Source organism: Agrilus planipennis, unplaced genomic scaffold (assembly GCF_000699045.2).
Source record: "Agrilus planipennis isolate EAB-ADULT unplaced genomic scaffold, Apla_2.0 scaffold135, whole genome shotgun sequence".
NCBI classification, from domain to species: domain Eukaryota; kingdom Metazoa; phylum Arthropoda; class Insecta; order Coleoptera; family Buprestidae; genus Agrilus; species Agrilus planipennis.
Window position 1 is genome coordinate 831,510 of NW_020438876.1, and position 25,355 is coordinate 856,864.

Here is a 25,355-nt window from a genome sequence, read left to right on the forward strand (position 1 = left end):
GTTCAGCCAGCGTTTGCAATATAAGCGCAAAAAATGTGTTTATTTACGACATCACATTAGAAACCTCTAAAATTATCAGTGTTTCTCTACTACATTATTCATGTATTATACATATAAACCTTCCTCTTGAATCACTCTATCTATTAAAAGAAACCGTATTAAAATCCGTTGCGTAGTTTTAAAGATCTAAGCATACATAGGGACAGACAGCGGGAAGCGACTTTGTTTTATACTATATAGTGATATTGCTTTGACTCGATGCGAGTACAATCACTTGTCCCTTTTGCAAAATATTGAAAACCAATAAAATACATTGGTGATTAGGCTGTAATAATTATCGATTACTAATAAGGATGGTTTTTGATTCGTTAATGCTCGATATAGAAAGGATATCTAGGACATGTGCGGGTAAATTGGATAAAAATTATATACCTAAAATCCTCTTGCTAGAAACGTAACAAACTGTTTGTTCTTTGAGGAATAATGCCATGCCATTCGAGGGCAATACGATCAGCATACAAAAGCAAGTTTCCTTGAAAATTTCTCTTTTAGTTTCGACTGTGACAGCTATTTTTCCGGAGCTATTTGTCTTACATTATACATCAAAGTCCAAAGCAACAGTTTGAGAATCGCTGTCACAGAAAGCAGCAGCGCAGATGGAGAAGATGAAGAAGACGTACAAACAGGGAGACGAATCAGTCACGGTTGGCTGAACACCCCGAAACGGCTGCTAACGCCGACCCCATCGTCTTGCTCTTGCTCTTTCCCCAACGCAACATAACCCAACTTCTTCCTCGCGCTCACCTGTCTCACTCGCCACCCCCTACCTATGTTGTTACGGCGATATTGTCTGTCCCTACCCACCTCTCAAACGACCCGTGAAAACCTGGCAAACCAAGAAGGAAAAGGGAAATTTTCGCGTCAAGCTTCTTTGCGCCGGAAAAATAAAAATAACAGAGAAACAACTCGACATTTGTTCCTGTCAGTTACGATCCATCCTCGCCGCCGTGGGCGACCAAAAGGAAAAATTACATTAGGCCCACGTCAGACCCTCTCAAACTCAAATTGAGTTGCAATAAGAGAAACGGCTCCTCCTGATGCTCTATTAGCCACATAAATCAGTAATTTAGACGGACTTTTTATTTCCGACGAGTACTTTTCATTTTTTTTTAACCACTTAACAGTAGCAATAACCGCAATAAATACAGATATTTCCCAATACCGTACAAAAAGTTTATGGTGGTCAAAGTATTCTGTCGAAACTGATTGCGATTTCGATCTTATTGGACCTCATCATCGTTATGAAGAGTTTCTATAGAATACAGACCTATTACATGCTGATTTAAGACAGCATTTTACGAATTACTATAAACAGCGTTGTAAACGCCATCTGTGGTGTTTTTAGTGCGATTAAAAAATGTTCAATAAGGTCCTTAAGGATATCGATTCGTAAATTTGTAATAAACTTACTACTTACGTAAGGTTAGCTAGTCAGTTTAACATGTCGATATTCTTATCTATAGATGTCGCCTAGCGAGCTGTTTATACTAATTCATATTTCTTCATGTTTTATAAAGAATGTGTCTCGTTAGGCGTTACATATTCTCGTCTTCTTCTAATAAATTTTCAAAATATCCTAATTTGAAAATTGAACATAAATTAAATCAAAATTCAGTTCAGTCAAAGTTTTATGTATTTTATTTTAGTAGATCATCCTTTTTCGTAAATTATGTTCAATTTTGACTCTAGACTTTATAATGGTGACTGAAAAGTCATCTCAAATGTATAGGGAATGACAGAAATCTGAACAATTATCTGCTTTATTTTCAAAAGATTTTCATTTTGTTCACAAAAAGTTGTGATAAACTCTCAAAATGAAAAGAATATAATTTTCCAAAAATATTGTCATCCATATTCTAGAACTGTAAAAAGAGCTCAACCTTTTTTGTCATTTAGAATAGAGTACGTGAATGCTTTTAATTCTGAAACACATTAGTGCATCCCATTTTGTTGATAACGTAGATAGCTACTGTTCTGCCCAAAAGCCTTCAATTATTTCAATGCACGTAACTTTGGTCGTATCGTATCATCTGATATTGGGAATCAAAGCGAAGTACAGAACATTTTGTCTCTAGTAGACAAGCAAAATGGAACGGAAATGCTCTACTTACCTTCTTTATTTCCGCTTTTCAATCGCTAGCTGATATGAGTATCTCATCCCAGAAATAAAAAGGTATATATATATATTTTAGAAAGAAAAGTAAAGAAAAGAAAAACGCATTGTACGAAGTTAATAACACATTCGATTTCATTTGATCTTAAAAGGAGCTGTTTAACTACCATTTTGTTTAATTGTAATACCAGTATTTGTACTAAGACTCCGTTTTCGAAACAAAATTTTTGTCTTTGCCGAGACATAATCGGATTGGTTGTTTCGCAGTTTTATTTATTTAAGTGGATTCATGTTATTGATATTGATTTCATTTTAACCACGAGGTGTAGCAGATAGGCGGTAACAAAACAAAAAAAAAACCAACAGGAAAAATAAACACGACGTCGTTATTAAACCTCCAAGATGGATGAGACCTTCGGAACCAAGGTCCTGGACGTGCGTGTGGAAACTCAATGAACATCAGTGAATGACATCGAAAATTTAATTACCACAACGAACCTTTTGCCGAAAATAAGCCCTCTTTTTTGCCACAATCCCTGCGGTGGCGTTTAATAGAGCAAACGGGAATGGGAACGAAAAAGCTGACATCGTCTTTCTTTCGGGTAACAAATTGGGGATAGAATTAGGGACTAAAACGGACGCCTGCCGATGGTCAGGACTATCTAATATAAATTTTTATGGCATTGAGGATTTTATAAGCAATAAGCAAATAGTTCAAAGTTCATCATTTAAAAGGCAGCAACACATTTAGTGTACAGTGATGACCAAACAACAGATATTGTATTTGCCTGCCTGTGAAAATATTTCTAAATATAAAAAATTAAACATTGTGAAAATTCCAGGTTTATCGGCCGGCATATTATGCAACTGCGTATTTAATATGGAATTAAAAATGAGATCATGTTTCAACACAATTGTGTAATAAAAAACCTATTAAATCGAACAATACTAACACTGTAACTAATTATCAACTTGAGTCATCATTTTAATGACCGTCAATTAATTCCTCAACGTTTAAACTGCTTGAAGTTTATGCTGGAAGATTTAAAGGAAGACGTAATAATTAAAACATTAATTTGGCTAAAATTCCACAGATACAAAAAGTACCTTCCACCTAACTGTGGATTATACTTTCGATGTCGTATTTGTGGAATTATAGGTTTCATCTTCGTGAACACCTAAACACTTTCAGAATCGTCGTCATTATCTTACCTTCATCGTTGTTACTACCCAAAAGAATTTCCATGTCTTCGTAATCACCCTCGTTCATCATTTCTATAGGATGTTTTGGAAGAAATACGCCATCGATAGTTGGAGCCGATGGGAATCCAAGAATTCCAGAATAAGAGTTCCACTGTTGCGAAGAAATTGTTTTTGCATCAACAGCTCTCATGCAATCCAACACTTGATGAGGTTTGGTCCTCAGTAATGAAACGTTACATCCACAATCTTTGACCAGAACCTCTCCAACTGTCTGGGCTTTCTCCCCTGTTATGTAACTCCATGGAGCATTCATCGTTCCTGACTGGAGGATGCCCCTTTTCGCAAGTCCCCTGGTTACAGGACTCAATAGATGTATGCTCACTGAACTTCCACCGGCAGATTCTCCAAAGAGTGTTATTTGATGAGGATCGCCACCGAAAGCTGGAGCATTATCCTTTATCCAACGAATGGCCAGCGCCTGATCCCACAACCCCATATTCCCTGGAGCTTCCTCGCTGCCATGCCCAAAATATTTATTCAGATATAGAAATCCAAAAGCACCCACCCTGTATTGCATTGATGCTACGATGACATCATTGGTAGCTGCCATTATGTCCGCATCATAGATGTCCAAGGTTGCCGAACCTGTCATAAAACCACCACCGTAGATCCATATCAAAATGGGTACCTTTGGCAAATCTCCTCGTGGTTTGTTATCGTGATGCCGTATCCTCAGTCGCTGCGGAACCCAAAGATTCAGATACAAGCAATCCTCCGAGATGTTGGTGTTGGGGTTCCACATTTCTTCGCCCTCGAAACCGGGGAAGTATTCGTAACGTTCTTGAACGCATGAATTGGGTAGTTTGGTGGCGTTCAAGATCCCATGCCACGGTTCTATCGGTACAGGTTTCCGGAATCGGAGTTGTTCCAACGGCGGTTTGGCGAACGGGATTCCAGTGAAGACATGAACTTCGCGACCGAGAACCGTTTTCGAATAACCGCGTACCATTCCCGTCGTCGTTTCAACCACCAAAGGATCGATGGTGAAGTCTTTGGCAGCTGGTGGTCTAGTGGTGGTCTCTTCGCCCTGCCACGAGTAACCGTACATCGATCCACAGATTGACAGTATAAATAACATCACAGCATACAGTTCCATTTTTATTTAGAAAATATACGCTAGAAAATATGAGTGTAAAATTGGAAAAAAAGCACGCTGGCTTTACATGGTACCTATTTAAGGGACCGAGCAATTTGGTCTTTACACTTGACAACCAATATCTTCAAGCACTAGCACTAGCGAAAAGAAAAAGGGGCCGCAGTGCAATCGTGCACTGATGCGCTTGCAAAAACCGTTCGGTCAGAGGGTAAAAGTTTTCGAAAGTGGAAATGGCGCGTGTCGGAAGTTTTGTAATGTAACCCGTTGGATGTTTGGTATCGCGCAACTCAGTCGCACGCTAAAACAGGACTGCGAGCAGATCCTAGCACCACAGGGCCTCCGGAGCTCGCGCGCAAGCTCCAAATCATCTGCTTCCTATTTCCAATTGTTTGGCTGTGCTTTAAAAGATTATCTTACACAAAAGACCATTACCGAAGAGAAATTGTTAATAATATAAGTCCTACTAGTGTGTACGTGTACTCCGCAAGAGAAATGCTAGATTTTCCTCGTGAAACTGTATTATTAGTAGTATCTAACAACCGGGGGTTAGCGTAATATTAAAAGTTTGTCTTACAACGATTTTGTTTGCAGTAAAATATGGAGATATTTATGAAAACATATTTTAACTTAAAACTTAAGAATTGTTTAGGAAGTTTATCTTACTATAGTAGCATCGGAGGTTGGATTCCAAATTTTGTCGGAACTTTTCCAGGCGTGCTGATGGGAGCAAACAAGTTTAAAACCGATCTGTACGTCAGGCGTTTCGTCAGAAGAGGTTGTTATTCTTAAGTAGGTTTATGTTCCTTGCTTTCCTTCCACTTTCGCTGCATACAATTCTTCCGCAACCGCTATATTTGTGTTTATCTAACACAAAGCATATCCTGTGTACTTACACTCTGTATATTACGTAGCGATTTTTAATTTAGCGTCGCCGCTACGAGATGAAAGTTGTGCCATATCCAATTACAGCGACTGCATCTTCCCGGAGAACTTACAGCCTGATGACTGTGTAATTCCCGTGCAATAAGTACTTGTGTAGCGGTGTAGAGAGGAGCGTCGCGACGCGTCGCCTGGCGTCGGCATCGCATCGTTCCCCTCAATTCGGCAACTAAAATTAATTAGAGGACGTATTTGCGAGCGCCGTCTAATTAAAACCAGGATGCATACACGGATACGTATATGCATGCAAATGTGCACAGGCATATATGCACGTATGTCTATAGGTATGCACGTGTGTACATTGACGCACACGCTTATCTAAATGCTGAAAGTCGGAAATCATTTTATTATCGCCTGCTCCAGTTAGCTTAATTCCTGTTTTTTAATTGTGTAGTGTACGTTTCAATCAATTTAAACAGCGATTACTAACTCTATTTTAGTCGTTAATCGAAAATGCAAGGTCAAATAAGTTAGCTATTGATATTTTTAATAGGCAGGGATCAAAACTAGTAAAAAGTATTAAGTATGTAAGCTACAAACAAGTTTTTCGTATATATTTACTTTGCAATAGGCGCGATTTAGTTAATTGTATTTTTGGCCTAATTCATGATTGCAAAACTTTTAGTTACCTAACACGTATTAGCCTATAGAATGATTCTCAATTGAAAAGATTTTTCACTGTGGCAAGTCGTATGCCATTAAAACGTCATTTAGCGGAAGCAATATATTTATCGGATCCAATTAAACTCGTCAACATCAACAATAAATTATTTGTTTTGAAGGAAATGGTATTCTCATCGTATATAGTAGATACGAATAATGTATTTTTAAGATGTAGCAAAGGTCGAAGATCGCTCGAGTCGAGATCACCCACAGGAAGAATCAATTGTTACAGCTTCATTATCTGATATTACGCTGTTAAATCAACACACAGTGACCCTCTACCGGTATTAAATCTATTTATGAATGATGATAGACGAAGCATATCTGGTCCATGTACGATTCCACGTTCACCATACTCTATTTAATAGGTACTAGGTACCTACCAGAACAATCGTGAATATGATGTTAATGTTTAAATGCTATTCGTTATTTTGCAAAGTACTGAATTACTGATTGACTTCGTCTCTATTTGATGAAAATCCATTTTAAATAATTAGAAAAACTACGTGCATATTTTCACTAGATCTTTCGGCGTTTGTGTCGACTAGTTTTCTTCAGCGGCGGCAGACAGAAGACGGAGAGCGGAGAGTCCGTTACAGTCCCGGCGGCGTGTGCTGTGCTCAGCTGTTGTTGTTTTCTTACATCTGCTGTCCACGTGGCTGGGCATCATTACCTCTATTTGTGGTCTGTGTAAAAGTCAAATCATTATTTACAGTAAACCTGTGAAAATGAAATGTGTGATGGGACATCTTTAAAATTTGACGAATTTCCCTGTTGCTCACTGATGACACAGGAACTCAATACTTAAGTAAGGGCGTTCTGGTTTTGATGGTGCAAACAACGGATTGTAGGTGACGTCGCGACGCGACTCGACGTGTCGAAGCTCGTCGTATAGTTTCCTCGTTGTGATTTACATATTCATCAGTAGCTTTTGAAATGATCCCCGTGTCCCCAACCTTGTTAATTTAACCGAGCGGATAATAACGATCTCGTAGTGCCAATTCGACAAGCTTCCCAGAATTGGGAAGGACTTTACCAGAGTTCACTTATGGGACCGAGTCCATCATCTTCTATGAATCTATGACATCGATTACCATAAACCTTAATTTTAGACATTTCCAAATTCATTTGGAGCTTTAAGTGTAGTTAAGAAAATTGCAAAATAATGTAAATGGAACTGATAAGTATTTCAAACTCTGTTACAATGAAATTAATTGTAGAACCCTGTAGTTTCGTATTAGGTTATTTAACATGCTGGTTGTATAACAAATTATTATTGTTATTATGCAAAATCCTGCCGCTGAGCAGTACCTACCACGGGCCACAATTACTGAAGCCAATAATTTATTAATTTATACAAACTAAATATGTGCGCTTGCATTAGAACTAGTTTACATTGCAATTTTAGACCACGAACAGTAATGTGATTATATGAATTTTGCGGGTTACACGGTAAATCGTATTATAAACAAACAATCCTTGTACCAAATCAATACGTTAATACCGAAATGCATTGGACAAATAAAAGCTCATCTAGTACGCTTTGAATGCTAATAACATATACTGAGTGAAATGAATTCATTTGTAAACTCCCGTCGAACGTTACTGCATTATTATATCCATTGGCATTGTACAATTATGAACAATATTTTACGAATAAAGAAACAAAAAGTGCCGATCATATTCGACTGCCTATTTAAACTTTTAAAAACAATCAAAAGCGTAAACAAATAAATAAATAATGAAAGATGCTTTGGTCTGTTTTCAACTCAATACCGCACTCTACAAAGCAGGACGTGTGGTATTAATATTTACACCGAGTCAACGTTGGTTTTATGGTGTGCTAAATGAGTTAAACGCCCTTCTAGATATTCGGTTTCGTAATGTCACAGTAGGTCTTAACATGTCCACTACAGTATCAGAATTGGTAGCAATGACTTAGTGGCATACGAAATTTTATGGTGTAGTAGCAGGATTAAATGTACCCCTGATAACTAGGTAGTTTGGCAAGTTTAATGAGAATGACTCGGTACTTTGAATCAGATTTATAACAGATTTGAAGGGCTACTCAGCTTATTGTACTCTCGGTATCTCGATACCTGATCGGGTTTATAACAAACTAGAAGAGATACCTAGCTAGGCATACTTATGGTGATTCGGTACCTGGGCAGGTTAAATAACGAACTAGGAAAACTACCTAACTAACCATACTCTTCGTATCTCGGAGGCTAGTCAAATTTATAGCAAACTATAGGGGCTACCCAGCTAAGCATGCTTACAGTGACTCGGTCCCTAGGCAGATTAAATAACGAACTAAATAGCTACCTAGCTAATTATGCTCTTGATATCTCGGAGTCTTGTAAGATTTATAAGAAACTAAAAAGGCTACCTAGCTAAGCATACTCAAATTAACTTGATACCTAGGCAGGTTTAATACTGAACTAGAAGGGCTACCTAGCTAATTGTACTCTCGGTATCTCGATAGCGGATCGGGTTTATAACAAACTAGAAGAGATACCTAGCTAGGCATACTTATGGTGATTCGGTACCTGGGCAGGTTTAACAACGAACTAAGAGAGCTACCTAACTAACCATACTCTTCGTATCTCGGAGGCTAGTCAAATTTATAGCAAACTATAGGGGCTACCCAGCTAAGCATGCTTACAGTGACTCGGTCCCTAGGCAGATTAAATAACGAACTAAATAGCTACCTAGCTAATTATGCTCTTGATATCTCGGAGTCTTGTAAGATTTATAAGAAACTAAAAAGGCTACCTAGCTAAGCATACTCAAATTAACTTGATACCTAGGCAGGTTTAATACTGAACTAGAAGGGCTACCTAGCTAATCATACTCTTGGTATCTCGGAGTCTTGTAAGATTTATAGGAAACTAAAAGGGCTACCTGATGGTTAAGCATACTGAAGGTGACTCGGTACCTAGACAGGTTTAATACCGAACTAGAAGGGCTACCTGGCTAATTATACTGTAGGTATCTAAATAATAAATGCAAAACAAACTAAAAGAACTAGTTGGTAGTAAATATATACTGACAAATTAGCAAGTCCTGACTCGTTATTACTGCGGATTCAATGATGCTGACTCGGTAACGAAACTTAAAACGGCATTTATGACTCGGTGTTATTAGGCTATCTAACTAAATTCACTATTTCTTTGAAACTGTCATTTCATATTGCTTCCTCTTCATGTGTACCATGGCACGCGTTTGCATAACTATGGGCGTATGCACGTATTATTTGAATAATGAAATAATATAGCCCTTCGTTGTAAATACTAACAAATGGCTGCGATTGTTGCTCACCACTCTGTTGCGTATATAAACCCATTAAATGTGAAAATGAGAACACTTCCATGTGGGAAGCAGCCAAGCATTCGTGATTTTAAAGTGCCTTGGGGCAAGAGAAATCCTCGTATGAAGGGAAAACAATAACAGAAGGGTTGAGAAACTCCGGGGAAAATTGTAATGTTACGTTGCATTACTTAGAAATTCATTAATCTGCCTAGCCCAAAAATTTTCTCATTTGCAATTTACGTGGTTGCGAGAGAACAGAATATTCCACTTTCCGAAGTTTTGTAATGAAAATGTTAATATTAAACCGTATTTATCCAGTTTGGCCACAGGGTATCTTTTTGATCATTGTAATTTCAAATGTCTCCTGAAATTCGAAACATTACGTGCTTGCGAGACATTTATTATTATATATTATTGTAAATAGAAAGAGGAGAGATCCAAATCAAGTTTTTCCAATATACGCAAAATGTATTTCGATTCTTAATCGTTCTAATTTTTTTCCAGAAATTATCTACTGATACATGTTCGGGATGCTGCCTCATGCCATCGGTGTGACTCTCACCGCCTCTCGCCATCAAGGAGTTGGATTTAGGTGAGTGAAAATTCAAATTGATCACCTTCAGCTATTTCACAGTGTCCAAATTGTTATTTGATAGTGACAGACGCCGTAGAATTTCGTCAATCACAAAATTGGAAAAAATATTTCCAATAAAAGTACACAAAATATAATTGAGTACGTAAGACATAAGTAAATAAACACTAAAAACTGAAAATTCCATAAACCTTAATACGTGTTTCGACACCCAAGTTAAATCAGTAGCAGGTTCCTAATACTGGCGATTTAAAATTGATATCATTTGATAACTTTTTCAAAAATATCAGATGTGCGTTCTTTCAGTTGTCAATCTAAAGTGTACTTTTCGACACTCTGCATAATACTTTTGTTATTAGACGTAAGAAATTTAAGAAATTCAACTGAAAGTTCTCTAGTTTAGTTAACGTAAGAAGTACTTACATATTCTTAAATTATGAATGTCTCTTTGTATATTACGTTCCATTTTACAATGTTTTCCTATTATAGCTTGCAAAGTTTATCGATTCTGAAAGGCATATTCCGTTGTGCAACGAATATACAAATTCGGAGAGTTGTTCGTTTTGAATGTATCGGATGGGTATGTTGCGCATCAGCATTTACAAAAATTGCTTCGCTACCCGAAAACTGGCACATAATATTCACTGCCGAAGCCAGAAAGCGATTTAAAGGCGCGAAGAATTGACCAAAACGGCAATAAAATTCTATTCTTTTTCGTATCTGAGGTTGATGCGATAAATAAGAGAAGGAAAGGGTACAATAACTGCCCCATTTCTACCGACAGACACACACAGACCTTCATTTTCTTAGTGTAACAAAGGCATAAGTCCCGACACAATTTTTGAGATTATTTTCGAAGGCGATTGCAAATTCCAACGCCCTACGTTAAATTGTTTGTAATTATTATAATGAATATTTCAGCCGGGAGTTTTAAGACAAATTCTCGTTCATTATCGAATGGTCGTTAGCAAATCATTACATTTCTAACCAATTGTAGGTCTTCCTGTACCTCTCTTTACTCCTGTATCTTCTCCTAGCTTTAAATGTGTATGTCCTTCCTCTTGCTCCTTATTCATTTCATTCTTTGTTTCTACATTTTCCAGTACTTCGTAATTTCTAACCTCTTCTTTCTACAGTGTTTTCATCATTCGCTTATGACACTAAAGTAAAATAAATCAATGTTGATAATTAAATTATTAGTTGAATAAAATAATTCGAAGTGGTCTGTATTCTGTCGAAACTGCCAGACGCGGATCGCGATTTCGATCTTTTTGGATCTCATCAGCGCGTCGCAGGCAGCAACCGACAGAACACAGACCAACTTTTACCTGCTGCCTTAACAGCGCGTTTTAGAAAATACTACGAATGACGCTGTAAACGCCATCTGTAGTACAGTGTTACATTTTAGGATTACGTATGCTTCAGCAAGGTCTATTTAAATATATGGATATCTACTTGCTGAAACGCGCCAGGTAAAAGTTGGTCTGGGTTCTGTCGGAGCTGTCTGCGACGCGCTGATGAGATCCAAAAAGATCGAAATCGTGATCCGCGTCTGGCAGTTTCGACAGAATACAGACCACTTCGAATTATTTTATTCGATTATGGTAACGTGCCTACCACGTTGAGGTGAGCTACGCCGGGATTCGTTTCAGCAAGTAGATATCCATATATGTATTTAAATGGACCTTGTTGGAGTATACGTAATCCTAAAATGTAGCACTGTACTACAGATGGCGTTTACAGCGCCATTTGTCGTATTTTCTAAATTATTAGTTGGTCGTAATTCTTTAAAACTTATATTGTGCTACAGTGTGACGCTTTAAAAGTTTATCTCCAAAGTTTGTGTGCTTTGTCTTCGTTAATAAATAGGAGAGTTTTGATCTTAACACATGCTTAGTTTATTATTATAAGTGGACTCGGGCAGAGTTTAATATGAAACGTAAGTGTGAAAATTAACCCTAACGAGTTAGTACAACTGTTACACGTTCTCTTCGACTTTACAAATTGCGGTGACGCTTTTCAGTTTTCTGAAAATAAACTTGCAGTGAAGATGTCCATATAGGAAGTTATGAAACCGCCGTTAACATTTCATTTTCTAGAGAACGACGAGTTCGCAACTAATAAAAACTTTTGAAATGTATAGAACTCGAAAAATAAAGTCGAAGTTGACATTTGGCGTGGTATTAGCTGCTACTTTTTCACTGTTTATTTGTCGACTTTTATTACTTCTTCTATTACATTATGTCGCATACGGAATTACGAATCTTTTCGTGCTCAAACTGATCTTGAAAATGAATAAATGAAGATTTACTCAAAAAAACTTATCCAAGCAATACAAGATAGCAAATCAAATAGGTTTGTGTTTGGTCTTATGTGTCATTCAATGAGTTAAAGGCGAGTATCGAAGCGTAGTACAAGCGAGAATTTAGCGGGGAGTTATAGACGAGCGGCTTGAGTCAAAATCGAGTACCAACGAGTCCTTGCTAAATCATAACATGACTTAATGATACCAATAGATTATGCACTTACTTATTAAGAACCATAAAATGAAGTACACCAGCTACACGTTCTTGTCAAATAAAAAGACAATATATTCTTGGATTGTGGACCAAGGATATTAGTACTAGATATCTGATATTGTAAAGTCGATAATCCTTGAAAAAATAACTGGTAGCAGCTATTCCATTGGATTTTCGATAATAATTATTTGAAGCGAGCGATTACGATAGGTAATTTGAATGTCTATCTATCAAACATTATCAGCCCCGAATGCAAATAAAATGAGAACAGAGTAATTAAACTTTCAAGGTATTTCCATGTTTCCGATATTTCTCGGTCTCAATAGCACACTGCCGTCGCGACGTCGGCGTCGGTTGGGAACGTCGAAGAAGGTCATTTAGGCGTCTTGATGTTACCATTTAAAGAATCAAATTGCGACGTAATAAGCCAAAGAATCGATATTAACCCCCCCCCCCGTTAATAACGCCGCCTCGACAGAGGGATAAAAGCCAGGATGAAAACAGCAGAGAGGGTAAAAATGAAGAGATACGTTCACTTTAGAAATTGGTGTTACTGAATAATTTGAAGTGTTTTTGTGATTTGGATTGCATAACGAATTAAACACTCTTTAATCACCCAATGATACCCGTAACAAATTAAATATATGAACGCCATATCATTACATAGCTACGGAATATAGAATCGACCACAACGCCTCGTGGTTTCTCTAAATAAACCACAACGCATAATTTGCATCAATGTAAATTTTATGGCTTTTTTTTATAATATTTGACCAGAATTATATATAATATATTTATAATAATTGTAACGTCTTAGTTTCTTTCTTTTTTCTTGCAGATTTTACGTTGTGGATTAGTTCGATAAACCACAACGCGTTGCGTTCGTTCTTTCGATCGACCAGCTTAATATAAACATCAAAAAGGCTTTCGCTATCGTACAATAATTAATTATTCCTTTTATGTAGGTAACTTGCCTGTCAGTGACTTGTACAAAAGTAATTTAATCATAAAATTGCTCTTGACATAGCAGCGGTCTCATTATGACGTAGTGTGTAGAAAGACCTTTGCTCTTGACATTGAAAAAGTAAAGGTAATAAAAAGGAAATAAAGACACACGGGAGGCGTTTTTAAGTGTCTTCACGCGCGAGCTTGCATATCCTTAAAGGATAAAGAACTTGGAAAGGAAATATGACTTTGTAAGCCGGTTACCTAAATTCAAAAGAGATTGAGGAGGTTAAGCCGATTTAAACCGTTTCAGTAGAAGGTGTCTGTCGGTACAAATGTTTGAATCTGGCAATCAGCCTTTATTTACAATTTAAACATCGAACTTCTAACTGATAATAAAAAGTATATAAATTGAGACGATCAAACTTGCCAAGGTCCGCAATAATTATTTTTTTCCTTGTTTCTACTTGAGACTGCAGTCATTTGATGCGTTTTGAACACGCCCTTGTTAAGTTAGGAATTGCTTCATGAGGGGTTCAGACATAGTGAAAAAAGATAACCAAATAATAGTAAGCGCTGCAGCTGTTAGAGGTTGTTTAAGTATGCAAAAGGTCAGGGCCGCTTTAAATATAATGCATGGTTGGAATTATATCTTTTAACAAACGTCTTTGCTTTCCTAAATTCCTGAGAATGTTAAGCTTTCTTTAAAGTCCGATGCTGGCGACATACTCAAATTCTGTTCGTAGTAGTAGTGCCCGCTGCAATTCCTATCTGATATCTCTTTTCTGTGATTACGAATATTATAAATTCAATAGATTTTGAGACATTTTCAGTTTCGTCAATCAACGTTCCGCGCACGACTGTTTCCAGTTTGTCATCAACACATTTCGAAAATGAAATAGAACTAAGTCTTTTCACAGCGGTCCCGTTCGCACATTAAAAATTTATCGGAAGCACGTGTCAAAGGAAAAAACAATAAACAACAAGACAAGTAAACAGTTACTAATGTGAACACAGTAAAGCAGGCTCGAGTAGGACTGGTAGGGGTGGGGGTTAATTTGGTTAAGAAGGATTGATTGGAAAGAGGGATGAAGGGCAAGAACCGAAGAAGAAGGAGAAGAACGGCCCATTCGTTTGTTTTGTCTGACAGACGGACAGACGCCTATTTCTTTACAACGTGGAATTACCTACAGAGTGAACGCGTTCAATGAATAATTAATTTGGGGAACTGACGCTTGCCTTTTCTCTCTTTGTTTCGTTCTAGATCGTTCTCTTTCGAACCGATCGATTCGGTTTGTGGCATTGTTTTCACAGATATTCCTATTCAAGGATAATTAATCGTTTGCAGGTGGGTATAGGCACATTTAAATGTCGACCATTGTTTTTGGGTCAAAGGGCGAAACGGGATAAAGATTGATGAATAATTCACCAATCGAATCGGTTGACAACTACGAACAGCCACAATGGTTAAATGGCTTTTTAAGTACCCTCTCAATATATATTGTAATGTTCGTGGGTTTAACAAAATTTAACTTCTAAGATGAAAAGTATTTATTTACACTGCTGCGCTATTTATTTCACTTTTACAACGGTCAATTTATTTCTACTCTACTCGGCGATCGTCTCTTCCATTAAATACTCTTTTGGTCCCTTTCCAGAACCTTCTGGAAACGTCCGGATCGGTTAGTTTTTCTTTGAACTTTCGACGACACACACACTTACAAATGCGGCGCACATGAAGAGAGGAGCCCGCGGCTAGTCGGCGAATCGATAAGCCGGTCACGCACACGTGTGCTCGATCGCACACAAACACGCTCGTGCTCGCTACAATATTTACACGTGCTGATAGTAATATATTTTGATATAATTTTACTGTATACCCAGTGACAGACTTCGACAAATAGCAAAAGAATCCGTCGAATTTTTTTCTCGAATAATAAGGACATTTGGTTAGAATTTATCAAAGCCAGGAGGCATAAATCGCCATTTTGATCGTATTAATCCCCATCAGCACGTAGCACGTTGTTTTACGTGTTAGTAAGAATAATCACCCGGTGTAGACGTAATAGTATAATTGGTACAGCCCTTCCAAAGGATTATTATCCTGAATACGTTCATAAATAATCATGACCGATTAAGACCGATTTTCAATAAATAATTCAGCGAATCGATTAAACCGGGACAGAAAATACAGTTGGGTTATTTTCTTACCTTTTCTTAACCTTTTTCAAATAACAAGTACCTACCCGACTTCTTGCTTATATATGTATAAACGGCAATAAAGTAGGTCATAATTTTGATAATAAACCTCATGAATACAATTGAATAGGGGCCAGTTATAAAATACGTAACTCAAAATTACCACCCCTTCCTCCCTATCACAAAATCTTTCACTATTATTGATATGCTTAATATTAATTTATATTTTAATCAGTACCTACACAAATTCATTTAAATAAGATATGTATCTAGAACATGGTAATTTATCGAAACTGAACGTGGCGTGCTGCTGAGAACTAATAACAAATTCACAATCAACGTCTAGTACCTGTTTTCCATAAATTACTGACCAGGTTTCCTAGACATCTCATCTTCAACGTTCGGTATTTTTCCATTTGTCAAAAACTATTTTAACTATTTAATTAACCAACCATGCAAGTAAAAGAGCAGGTAGAGAATTTAAAAAGTTTATATTTTCAACTTTGTTCGGTAAATACCGTGTAGATATACGTTTGCATCACAAATAATTAAATAAATGTGCTTTCGAAAATTTAAGTAGTTCTTACATCTGCAGACCTCATTTCAACTTTGAAATTGAGTATTTAATCGCAAATTTGTCTCCCAACGGGACTGAGGGAAACAATTTTGCTTTTTAATTCATTTATGCAAACCACGAAAAGCAAACGAGTAATTTCTTCTTCTAATTAAAAGTACAAGAATAACTTCCTCGCCCACTACAAATTATTCTTGTGTATTCGTCTGTTTCTCTACATGTAAAAATGGTTGATAATACGAAGTATTTGAAATGGAAGGTGCACGGTAAAACAAAAGAAAACTTTTCTGGTTGTTTTAAACAAGTAACCAAAATAGATATGGGTACAGTACTTTGTGATAATTTTAGGATAATTTTTACGGTTTTTAATACATTAAAGTGAATTAATTTTTTTAATTAAATTTTTTTTTTAGAGAAGCGGTGTTGACAAAACAGTATTGTATGAAAATAAATAAAAGTAAAACTAAAATACTGGTATGCAAGGGTAGGAGAAGCACCGAGCGGCATGGCCTAGAGGTCTAGACCATTGCTTAGCATTCGGGAGGACGCCGGTTCGATTCCGGGTCCGTCTGCCTTGGTCCAAGTTTTTCTGTGGTTTCCTTGGATCACTTAGGCAAATGCTGAGGCAGTAATATTCCACAGATAATCTTTCACTCTCTTCTGTCTTCATTTCGTCCGTCTCATCTTTCTCACCCAAACCACCACCCACCCATTCCCACGATTCCTGAAAGCAGGCTGAAGAGGGCCTTCCGCCCTACCTTCCGGCATAGTCCGGAGGGACTGCCCGCCCACCAGCATTAGTGGCTGGTGGGAATGAAACACACAAAAGTTTTTTTTTTCTTTTTAAGAAGGAAAAGTAGGGAAAGAGCGAAGATAAAGATAGGAGACGAAAAATTAGAAGAAGTGGCTGATTTTAGATACCTAGGAAGTCAGATAAGTTAGGATGGAAGGAGTAGTAAGGATATAAAGCAGAGGATAGCGCAGGGTCGTGTCGCCTTTAATAAAAAGAAGTCACTTCTATGCTCGCGAACGGTTAATTTAGAAATTAGAAAAAGATTGTTAAAGGTGTATGTTTGGAGCACGGCGTTGTACGGGTGCGAAACATGGACAGTGGGAGCGGCGGAAAAGAAAAGGTTAGAAGCGTTCGAAATGTGGTGTTATAGGCGGATGATGAGGATATCGTGGGTAGAAAAGGTTAGAAATGAGAAGGTATTGGAAAGAATAGGAGAACAGAGGACTCTATGGAAGTCAATAAAAAATAGGTGAGATAGGTTGGTAGGACACCTTCTCAGGCATGAAGGTCTAGCCAGAGATATATTACAGGCAGAAACATGAGTTAGAAGGGGTAGAGGTAGACCTAGATTAGATCACTCTTCGTAAATGGTTAAGGATTTGGGATGTTTTAGTTTTTGGGAAATGCGAAGATTAGCTCAGGATAGGAAAAAGTGGAGGTACGTGTCCAACCAGTCTTAGGACTGATGACCTTATGATGATAATGATGATGAATTTGAAGTTACCTAAAGTGGTAAAAATTAATTGAAAAAGTAATTCATTTTAACAGTACTCACAATTTGTATTTTAAATAGAAATGTTTCAAACAAATCGTGTCTTTGGTTTTAAATAAAGGAAAGAAGTTGTATGAAAATGAGTTTGAATGAAAAGTTAGCTGAGGCATCGTAAAACGTTGCCACGATAATCCGCTTTAACCGTAAAATTCAGATATGCTCACTCAGTATTCTTTGAAATCAATACTTAAAGCCGCTGCTTGTGAACGATAAGAATGTCGATCGTGGTTGGCTATTTATTGACTGCACTAATGTTGCATTATTTATTGCGTAATAATGACTTAGGCGAGAATATGCGGAACTCTAAAATATGTTTTATTTTTCAGGAAATGGAAAACTAGCACCGCACTGCCATTCCGAATGAAGTGGAGAAATTTCCATAATTTGATTTCAAATACTTGCACCGAAAGTCGTAAATGGAGTAAGAGAGTTTGAAAGAAGTTAGGCGTCCAACTTCGACGTGCATTCGAGGTGTGTGGATGCATTTGCACCGACTGCCAAATCGAAAATGTGATGAATCGAAAAATAAATCATCAACGTAAGTTTTCATAACATTATTCAACTTAATTTTTACTTTCTAAGAAACTGGTGAGTTTTATTTGAAATTTTATAATAAGCTGTACAACTTCTGCTAACGAAGTAAGTTAAACTACAAATAAATTAGTGTTAGGTAAGGACCTAAGCCTGAGGAAAGTTTTACAACTAAAAACTTAAGACATTTTTAAGTTTTCTAAACAACTACAGTGGATTTCATTTATTATGACCTTGATTATAGCGACCATTTTACTATAGCGACGTTAAATATAAGACCCATGAATTCAAAGCATACTTTAGTAAAAAATTGATGTGGATATAGCCACTTCGGATGTAACGCCGAGTTCGGGTGTAGCGACTGTTTTTTAATGAATCATTTGTAACAAATCCCTAGTAGGTAATCCCATGCATTGGGCTTCGAACGAGCCCAGTTTGGTACAGATCGGACGTACAATTCTCGATTTCGAAAATAACACTTGGCTTAAACTTCCGACAGTAATAACTCCGAAACGGAACCTCGTAGGTGGGCGCTTTTACTCTTGACGCATAACACAGTATCTCCAAAAAATTTTGATAATACTCCCATAGAGATCGGACTGGAAACAGGGGAGCTATGGATTTTTAACCGCGGCCATGTTCGCGAGCGCACAGCTCCTAAGTTTGATTAAACGATCCATTCGGTATTCTGGTAGATAATATTAGGCATGTAACTCAAAACTGAAGCCTCAGTTAAGCCTTTCGGTATAAGTTTTGTTTGTAGAAGTCTCTTTTTGAGAAATTGTTATTAAAAGCCCCTTTAAATATTCAACTACATAGTACAAGAACTGAGTGGTTACTGAAAAACAAGTCCCAATACATAAACCAACGAACCTAAATACAGTAAAATTTGAACGAGGAAATAATATTAGAAACAATTGTTTTAAAAGTTAGAAATAAATATGATAAATGGCTTATCAGACTAAACCAGGGGGTGTAATGTATCTTTGTTCGTTTCGTGTTAAGGAATTTTCCAACCAAAATCCCTTTCATGTTTCGGCGTTACGAAGGAGATTTTTAAAAGAATACCAGCACATACTGCGGCAAAAATACACACATACATGCACATATACACACGCACACAGACAGACAGATAGAGGATGCAAGTAAGCAGCATTACTGTCCGGGGATTTACCGCCCGTTTGATATTCCACTCGGTTAACTTGAGGAAACAGACTAATATTTGTTTCTCGCTCGTGTCGAGTTTAACACATGTCAGCCGGGTGCTAATCCAATTTTGCTTCTCAAGATGCGAGCATGCTCCGCAAATACAAAATAACGCACCGAAAGAGAAGATAACGGCGTAATGCACTAGTTAATGCTCCTTGTGGCGAAGATATGTGATTACCGTCGTGTTTAATGGTAAGTAACCCCGTCTAGCGAGTCGAGAGATCTAATAAACTTGAAAATCTCTTTTAAGACAAAACGATAAATTTCAGTGCTCAAATATTTATTATGACACAATTCAAAGGCCGATGGTTGATCTATCTATCTTTATCAAATCTCTTCTTATTTACTTGTTAGTGCGAAATATCTTTTGAAATGGGCATGTCAATTTCTGGGGTAAATTTATCTTTATCAAATCTCTTCTTATTTACTTGTGAGTGCGAAATATCTTTTGAAATGTGCATGTCAATTTCCAGGGTAAATTTAAAAAACCACGGCAATTGACTGTGATAGGTACAAAAAATAGAAGATAATGGTTAATTTCTCCATGTTTACCAAATTTATTGCATGCAAAAAGATCTTCTGATGAGTGTTACGTTAGGTCATGTCAATCTTCCGGGTAAATTTCAAAATTCACAGCTGTTTATCAAAATATCAAATACCGTCTTATTTACTCATGCATGCTATACATCTTTTGATTAATGTTATTTTATGGGAATGTCAATCAGGCGGGTAAATTTCAAAATTCACAGAAATTAATTATGGCCCATAAAATAAGACGATAATTGGTTTCACCAAGCTCATATGAAAATATCAGATATCGTCTTATTTATTCCCGCATGCGATAGAACTTCTAAAAAAGTGTCCTGTCAGGGTATGTCAACTTTCCGGGTAAATTTCAAAATTAAAAAGTGTTTATCAAATATCAAATATACACTTAATTACTCATGCATTCCATACATCTTTTGATTAATGTTATGTTATGGGAATGTCAATCAGGCGGGTAAATCCCAACATTCACAGAAATTAATTATGGCGCATAAAATAAGACGATAATTGATTTCACCAAACTCATATCAGAATATCAGGTATCGTCTTATTTATTCCCGCATGCGATAGAACTTCTAAGAAAGTGTCCTGTCAGGGGTATGTCAACTTTCCAAGTAAATTTCAAAATTAAGAAATGTTTATCAAATACCAAATATATACTTATTTACTCATGCATGCCATAGATATTTTGAAGTGATATTATGTTACGGGCATGTCATTCTCGCGGGTAAATTTCAAAATCTACAGAATGGAACAAAAAATAGAACTTCTTCGTGTTTATTAAATCTCTTCCTAATTATTTACCCATGAAATAGTGTTAAGTCTGGAACATATAAATTGATTAAATGTCAAAAACCAGAGAAATTAATAAAATTGCTCAAACAATACACAATGATAGTATTTGTTATATCTCATACGTAATATGAGGTTCGTATGACATTTATTTATGTGTCTAAGAGCCTTTAATTCATTTAATGGGTTTTATTTGTTATGAATGACGTATCATGAGGCAGTTATCGTGAAAGAGGTATACAGAGGCGTGGAAAAGGTAGAGCACCCTTTAATTTTATTGCGTTAAAAATGAGGTTAATTTGTTAAGTCCCGAAAGGCCGACAAAATAAGACAAACTGTTTCCCAAGGAAAACGATCGTTTCCCCTGGCAAACTTATGAATTAGTTACACTCTTTTCGTATTATTGTAGACGGTACAACCACAACCGTTTAATTTTTTATGCACAATACGATTAAAAACTGGATCGAGACCGGCAAGAAGCCACTGAACCCGGCTTATCATTCGTTCCAAAGAAAATTAAAAGCACTCAGTTGGAAATTAAAAGTAAAAATGTAAAAATCAACCTATGTTCATATTCCAAAGGAATATTACGGGCAGCGTCTTTTCATAAGGAAACCCACGGTTAGTTTTAGATTAGAAGATGTACTTTATGATTTTCGTGAAATTTAATTTACATAAACTATTACAGGCTGTGCCCATTAAAGAGAATATTAATAATACCGAATTTAATAGACACAAATAACTACTTACAATTTTAGCGCGTTATCAATGCAGTAGTGTGAACTACTTACGAATGACAGAAACCTCGCATAATGTGGCCAGAACGCTGTATACTGTGAACAATAAACTAAACTTTAGGTTATAGAGTAACCGATGTCCTCTGGCTTTAAAAATCTAAATTCTACCTTTACTGTTAATTACCAGTATTATTTTATGATACTATTGGGCGCAGAAAATTGAAATTCGATATTGGTTTATAAATTTTTCATTTTCAACGAATTTTAAAACCTTTTTCTTCACGAGATTTCGTAACATGTTATTAATTATTTTAATTGTTAATTAGTCTTCCCTTGAACGAAAAATTAATGTACCTAACTGTCTCGTTATCGTTCAGAGTTAATTCTTTTGCATTTTTATCCTAAAAATACGGACTTGAAAATGTATAACAGAAGTAAGTATTAATATCCATTCAATAGGATAAATAAAAACTTTATCGATATCAGTACTGGTTTGCCTTTTTTCTTGGACAGACAGGCCACTCGACTTTAAAATAAAAGAAAAAAGAAAGTCGACAATTCGCATATCTTCTTCCACCGGTTTCTTTATGTGCCTCGCTCCCGTGTTATCCCTCTTCTCCCTTATTCCCAACTGAAATTGTGTTTTTCCTGACAGCGAAGATAGCCAGGTAGAGGCTTCGTTATTGATTTTACGTCATGCTAGGCCTTACACTCCGGAGATATGCCCAGGTAACTACACTGCAACTCGATTTCGTTGCTTGTAAGCGTTGCGTCGCGGCGGGCGCCGCGCCGTCGTCTCGCGTCACTGACACCGCCACAGCGCCACCATCGTATCACTTAAGACGCTATAAATTTTTTATTGTTTTTGTAAAAAATGTCAAACATACGGGCAGATTACTTCCTATTCCGTTTTGCCTCTCAGATTCTGATGATGATTGTCCTAAGCCAGGGGTTGCCAGGTTGTTAAGTGTACTTATTTCATAATGGTCACTGATTTTCGATATATAAGAGGTCAGGTAATATATTCCAGGATGGAAGGAGTAGTAGAGGATAGCGTTAGAGATTAGCTCAGGATAAGAAAGAGTGGCGGTGCGTGTCTATGTTCATAATGATGATTTTTCATTTGCTTCGTGATACTTTGAAGCGACCGAAATATAAAAAATTTCAACGACCCACGACTGTAAAAAATAATTAATCATCCTCCGCTGATCAATCACTTACGTTGGAGTCGCTTATTTATGATGTCGTCGAGTCACATCGTATTACATTCATTGTTCGAGTCTCACAGTCAGAAAGTTCGTCCATTATTTTTGATATGGTTAAACTTGTGATATCAAATTAATATGACAGTAATTAAAAAAATATTAGGAAAGTAACATTTGTTCAGGGTAACAGCAGTTGTATTGTAGATCATTTCTGTTAAAGGGAAATCAATATTAATCGAATCGTGGCGCCCTGGGTGATAATACCTAATACCTCTCAACAACGTTTATATCCCTGAATCCCAATCCCAATAATTCCATTTAATTCAAATTAGAGCATATACCTTCTCGAGAAGTAACCCTGTTTATACACGATAAACAAAAGACAATACAGTAAAGACAGGAATGTCAGATTTAAAAAGGCATGTCATCTTTTCGGGTAAGGTAAAGGTGCTTTCTTTTTCATTATCTCTTACACAATTTACTTACGCATGAAACAGATCTTCTGAAGTACTTAAGGCATGTCAATCTTCCCGGTAAATTTCAAAATCCACAGAAAATTCAAATTAAAAAAAGGCTTTTGCTTGTTCATAAAACCGCTTCTAACCTACGTATGTACTAGCTATAATTCTTGTGAAGTAGAAGAATGACGCGGGCATGTCATTCTATAGGGTAAATTTCAATGCTCACAATAATTGGCATAAATTTGGATGACAATTAATTTATTTTTGTTCATAAAACCGCTTGTAATTTACGCATACATTAGATAATTCTTATGAAGTAGCGGAATAACGCGGGCATGTCGTTTCACTAGGGTAAATTTCGATATAATCACAATAATTGGCATAAATTTGGATGACGATTAATTTCTTTTTGTTCATAAAACCGCTTGTAATTTACGTATGCATTAGATAATTCTTATGAAGTAGCGGAATAACGCGGGCATGTCGTTTCACTAGGGTAAATTTCGATATAATCACAATAATTGGCATAAATTTGGATGACGATTAATTTCTTTTTGTTCATAAAACCGCTTGTAATTTACGTATGCATTAGATAATTCTTATGAAGTAGCGGAATAACGCGGGCATGTCGTTTCACTAGGGTAAATTTCGATATAATCACAATAATTGGCATAAATTTGGATGACGATTAATTTCCTTTTGTTCATAAAACCGCTTGTAATTTACGTATGCATTAAATAATTCTTATGAAGTAGCGGAATAACGCGGGCATGTCGTTCTCTAGGGTAAATTTCGATATAATCACAATAATTGGCATAAATTTGTATGCCTAATAGCTGAACTCTTTAAATTAATGTTGTTTTGATGCGATCCGATTCTGTAATGTGTGGGGTCGAACTCATCAGGAATGACGACTGGAGCGAGCAGTGAAGCGAGCGGGTCTGTAGCATTCCGTGGAAAACAACAGGTGATGCGAGAGATATGATGCGGCGAGGTCGGTGGCAGAGGTTGAAACGGTAGCTGAGTAACAGGGTTGAGGCCAAGGCCACGTGTGTACATAGTAAACGTACGCTTTATTTGTATTACAAAGTAGGGGCTGAAACCTAACGATACTGGGATTGCCCGTTTACAGTAGCGCAAGGCAACGGAAGAAGAAAACCGCACACAAAGACGATATTACAATGCGGTTGTTACTAACACGCTTCGTATCCTTCAGCCCAATGCCCCTACGTACACACACATGCCAGCATCCCTGAAAGTACACTTTGGTTTACCGATGGATGTGAAACAGAATTTTTATACATCTACGTGTGTAAATATCTGTACATGCAAGAAGAGACTAAACGGTGACGCTGGAAGCAGCAAAACTAATGCCGGAAAACGCCTCTTTGACATCACACCCGAAAATGGTCGGTACCATGAGATTTTAAATACCCTTTTCCATAAACATCACTTCTCAAAGCTCAGTGAATACCTTCTAATTTTACGAACACTTTTTTATTTTTAAATTTTTGGTACATGCATACAACCTATGACACCGCATTCGAAAACCGTTGACACCATAAGATTCATCGTACCTCTTTATATAATCATCACTTCTCAAAGCTCAGTGAATACCTTCTACATCCGAATAATTTTACGAGCACTTTCTGATGTTTAAATTATATATGTATTTTAGTAAAACTACTCCTGGAAAGCACTTATTTGACATGGCACTTGAAAACTGTCGACACCATAAGATTTATCGTACCTCTTTATATAATCATCACTTTTTAAAGGTCAGTGAATACTTTGTATTTTCGAATAATTTTACGTGCGCTTTTTAATGTTTAAACTATTTATGTATTTTAGTAAAACTACTGCTGGAAAGCACTTATTTGACATGGCACTTGAAAACCGCCGACACCATGAGATTCATCGTATCTCTTTACATAATCATCACTTCTTAAAGGTCAGTGAATACTTTGTATTTTCGAATAATTTTACGTGCGCTTTTTAATGTTTAAATTATTTATGTATTTTAGTAAAACTACT

General features: G+C 36.8%; 1 protein-coding gene and 1 long non-coding RNA gene across 3 annotated transcripts in view; one reads left to right on the forward strand and one right to left on the reverse strand.

Annotated features, from left to right (window-relative positions):
- LOC108738651 (acetylcholinesterase) overlaps positions 1 to 4,830 on the reverse strand; it is a 54,241-nt gene extending 49,411 nt beyond the window's left edge. Inside the window, exons 1-2 of one of the 2 annotated variants that reach the window (XM_018472168.1) lie at positions 4,607 to 4,830; positions 3,386 to 4,552 (exon numbers count right to left, since the gene is read on the reverse strand). In XM_018472168.1, the coding sequence (XP_018327670.1) occupies positions 3,386 to 4,532 (1,147 nt within the window). In that variant the 5' untranslated portion in view covers positions 4,533 to 4,552; positions 4,607 to 4,830. Of the gene's footprint in view, positions 1 to 3,385 lie in introns of both variants that reach the window. The other variant, XM_018472167.1, reaches the window with a different exon arrangement.
- LOC108738652 overlaps positions 1 to 25,355 on the forward strand; it is a 76,205-nt gene extending 50,850 nt beyond the window's left edge. Inside the window, exons 3-7 of the long non-coding RNA XR_001938014.1 lie at positions 9,951 to 10,038; positions 18,167 to 18,378; positions 25,000 to 25,099; positions 25,173 to 25,272; positions 25,346 to 25,355. This is a non-coding gene — a long non-coding RNA (uncharacterized LOC108738652). The remainder of the gene's footprint in view (positions 1 to 9,950; positions 10,039 to 18,166; positions 18,379 to 24,999; positions 25,100 to 25,172; positions 25,273 to 25,345) is intronic.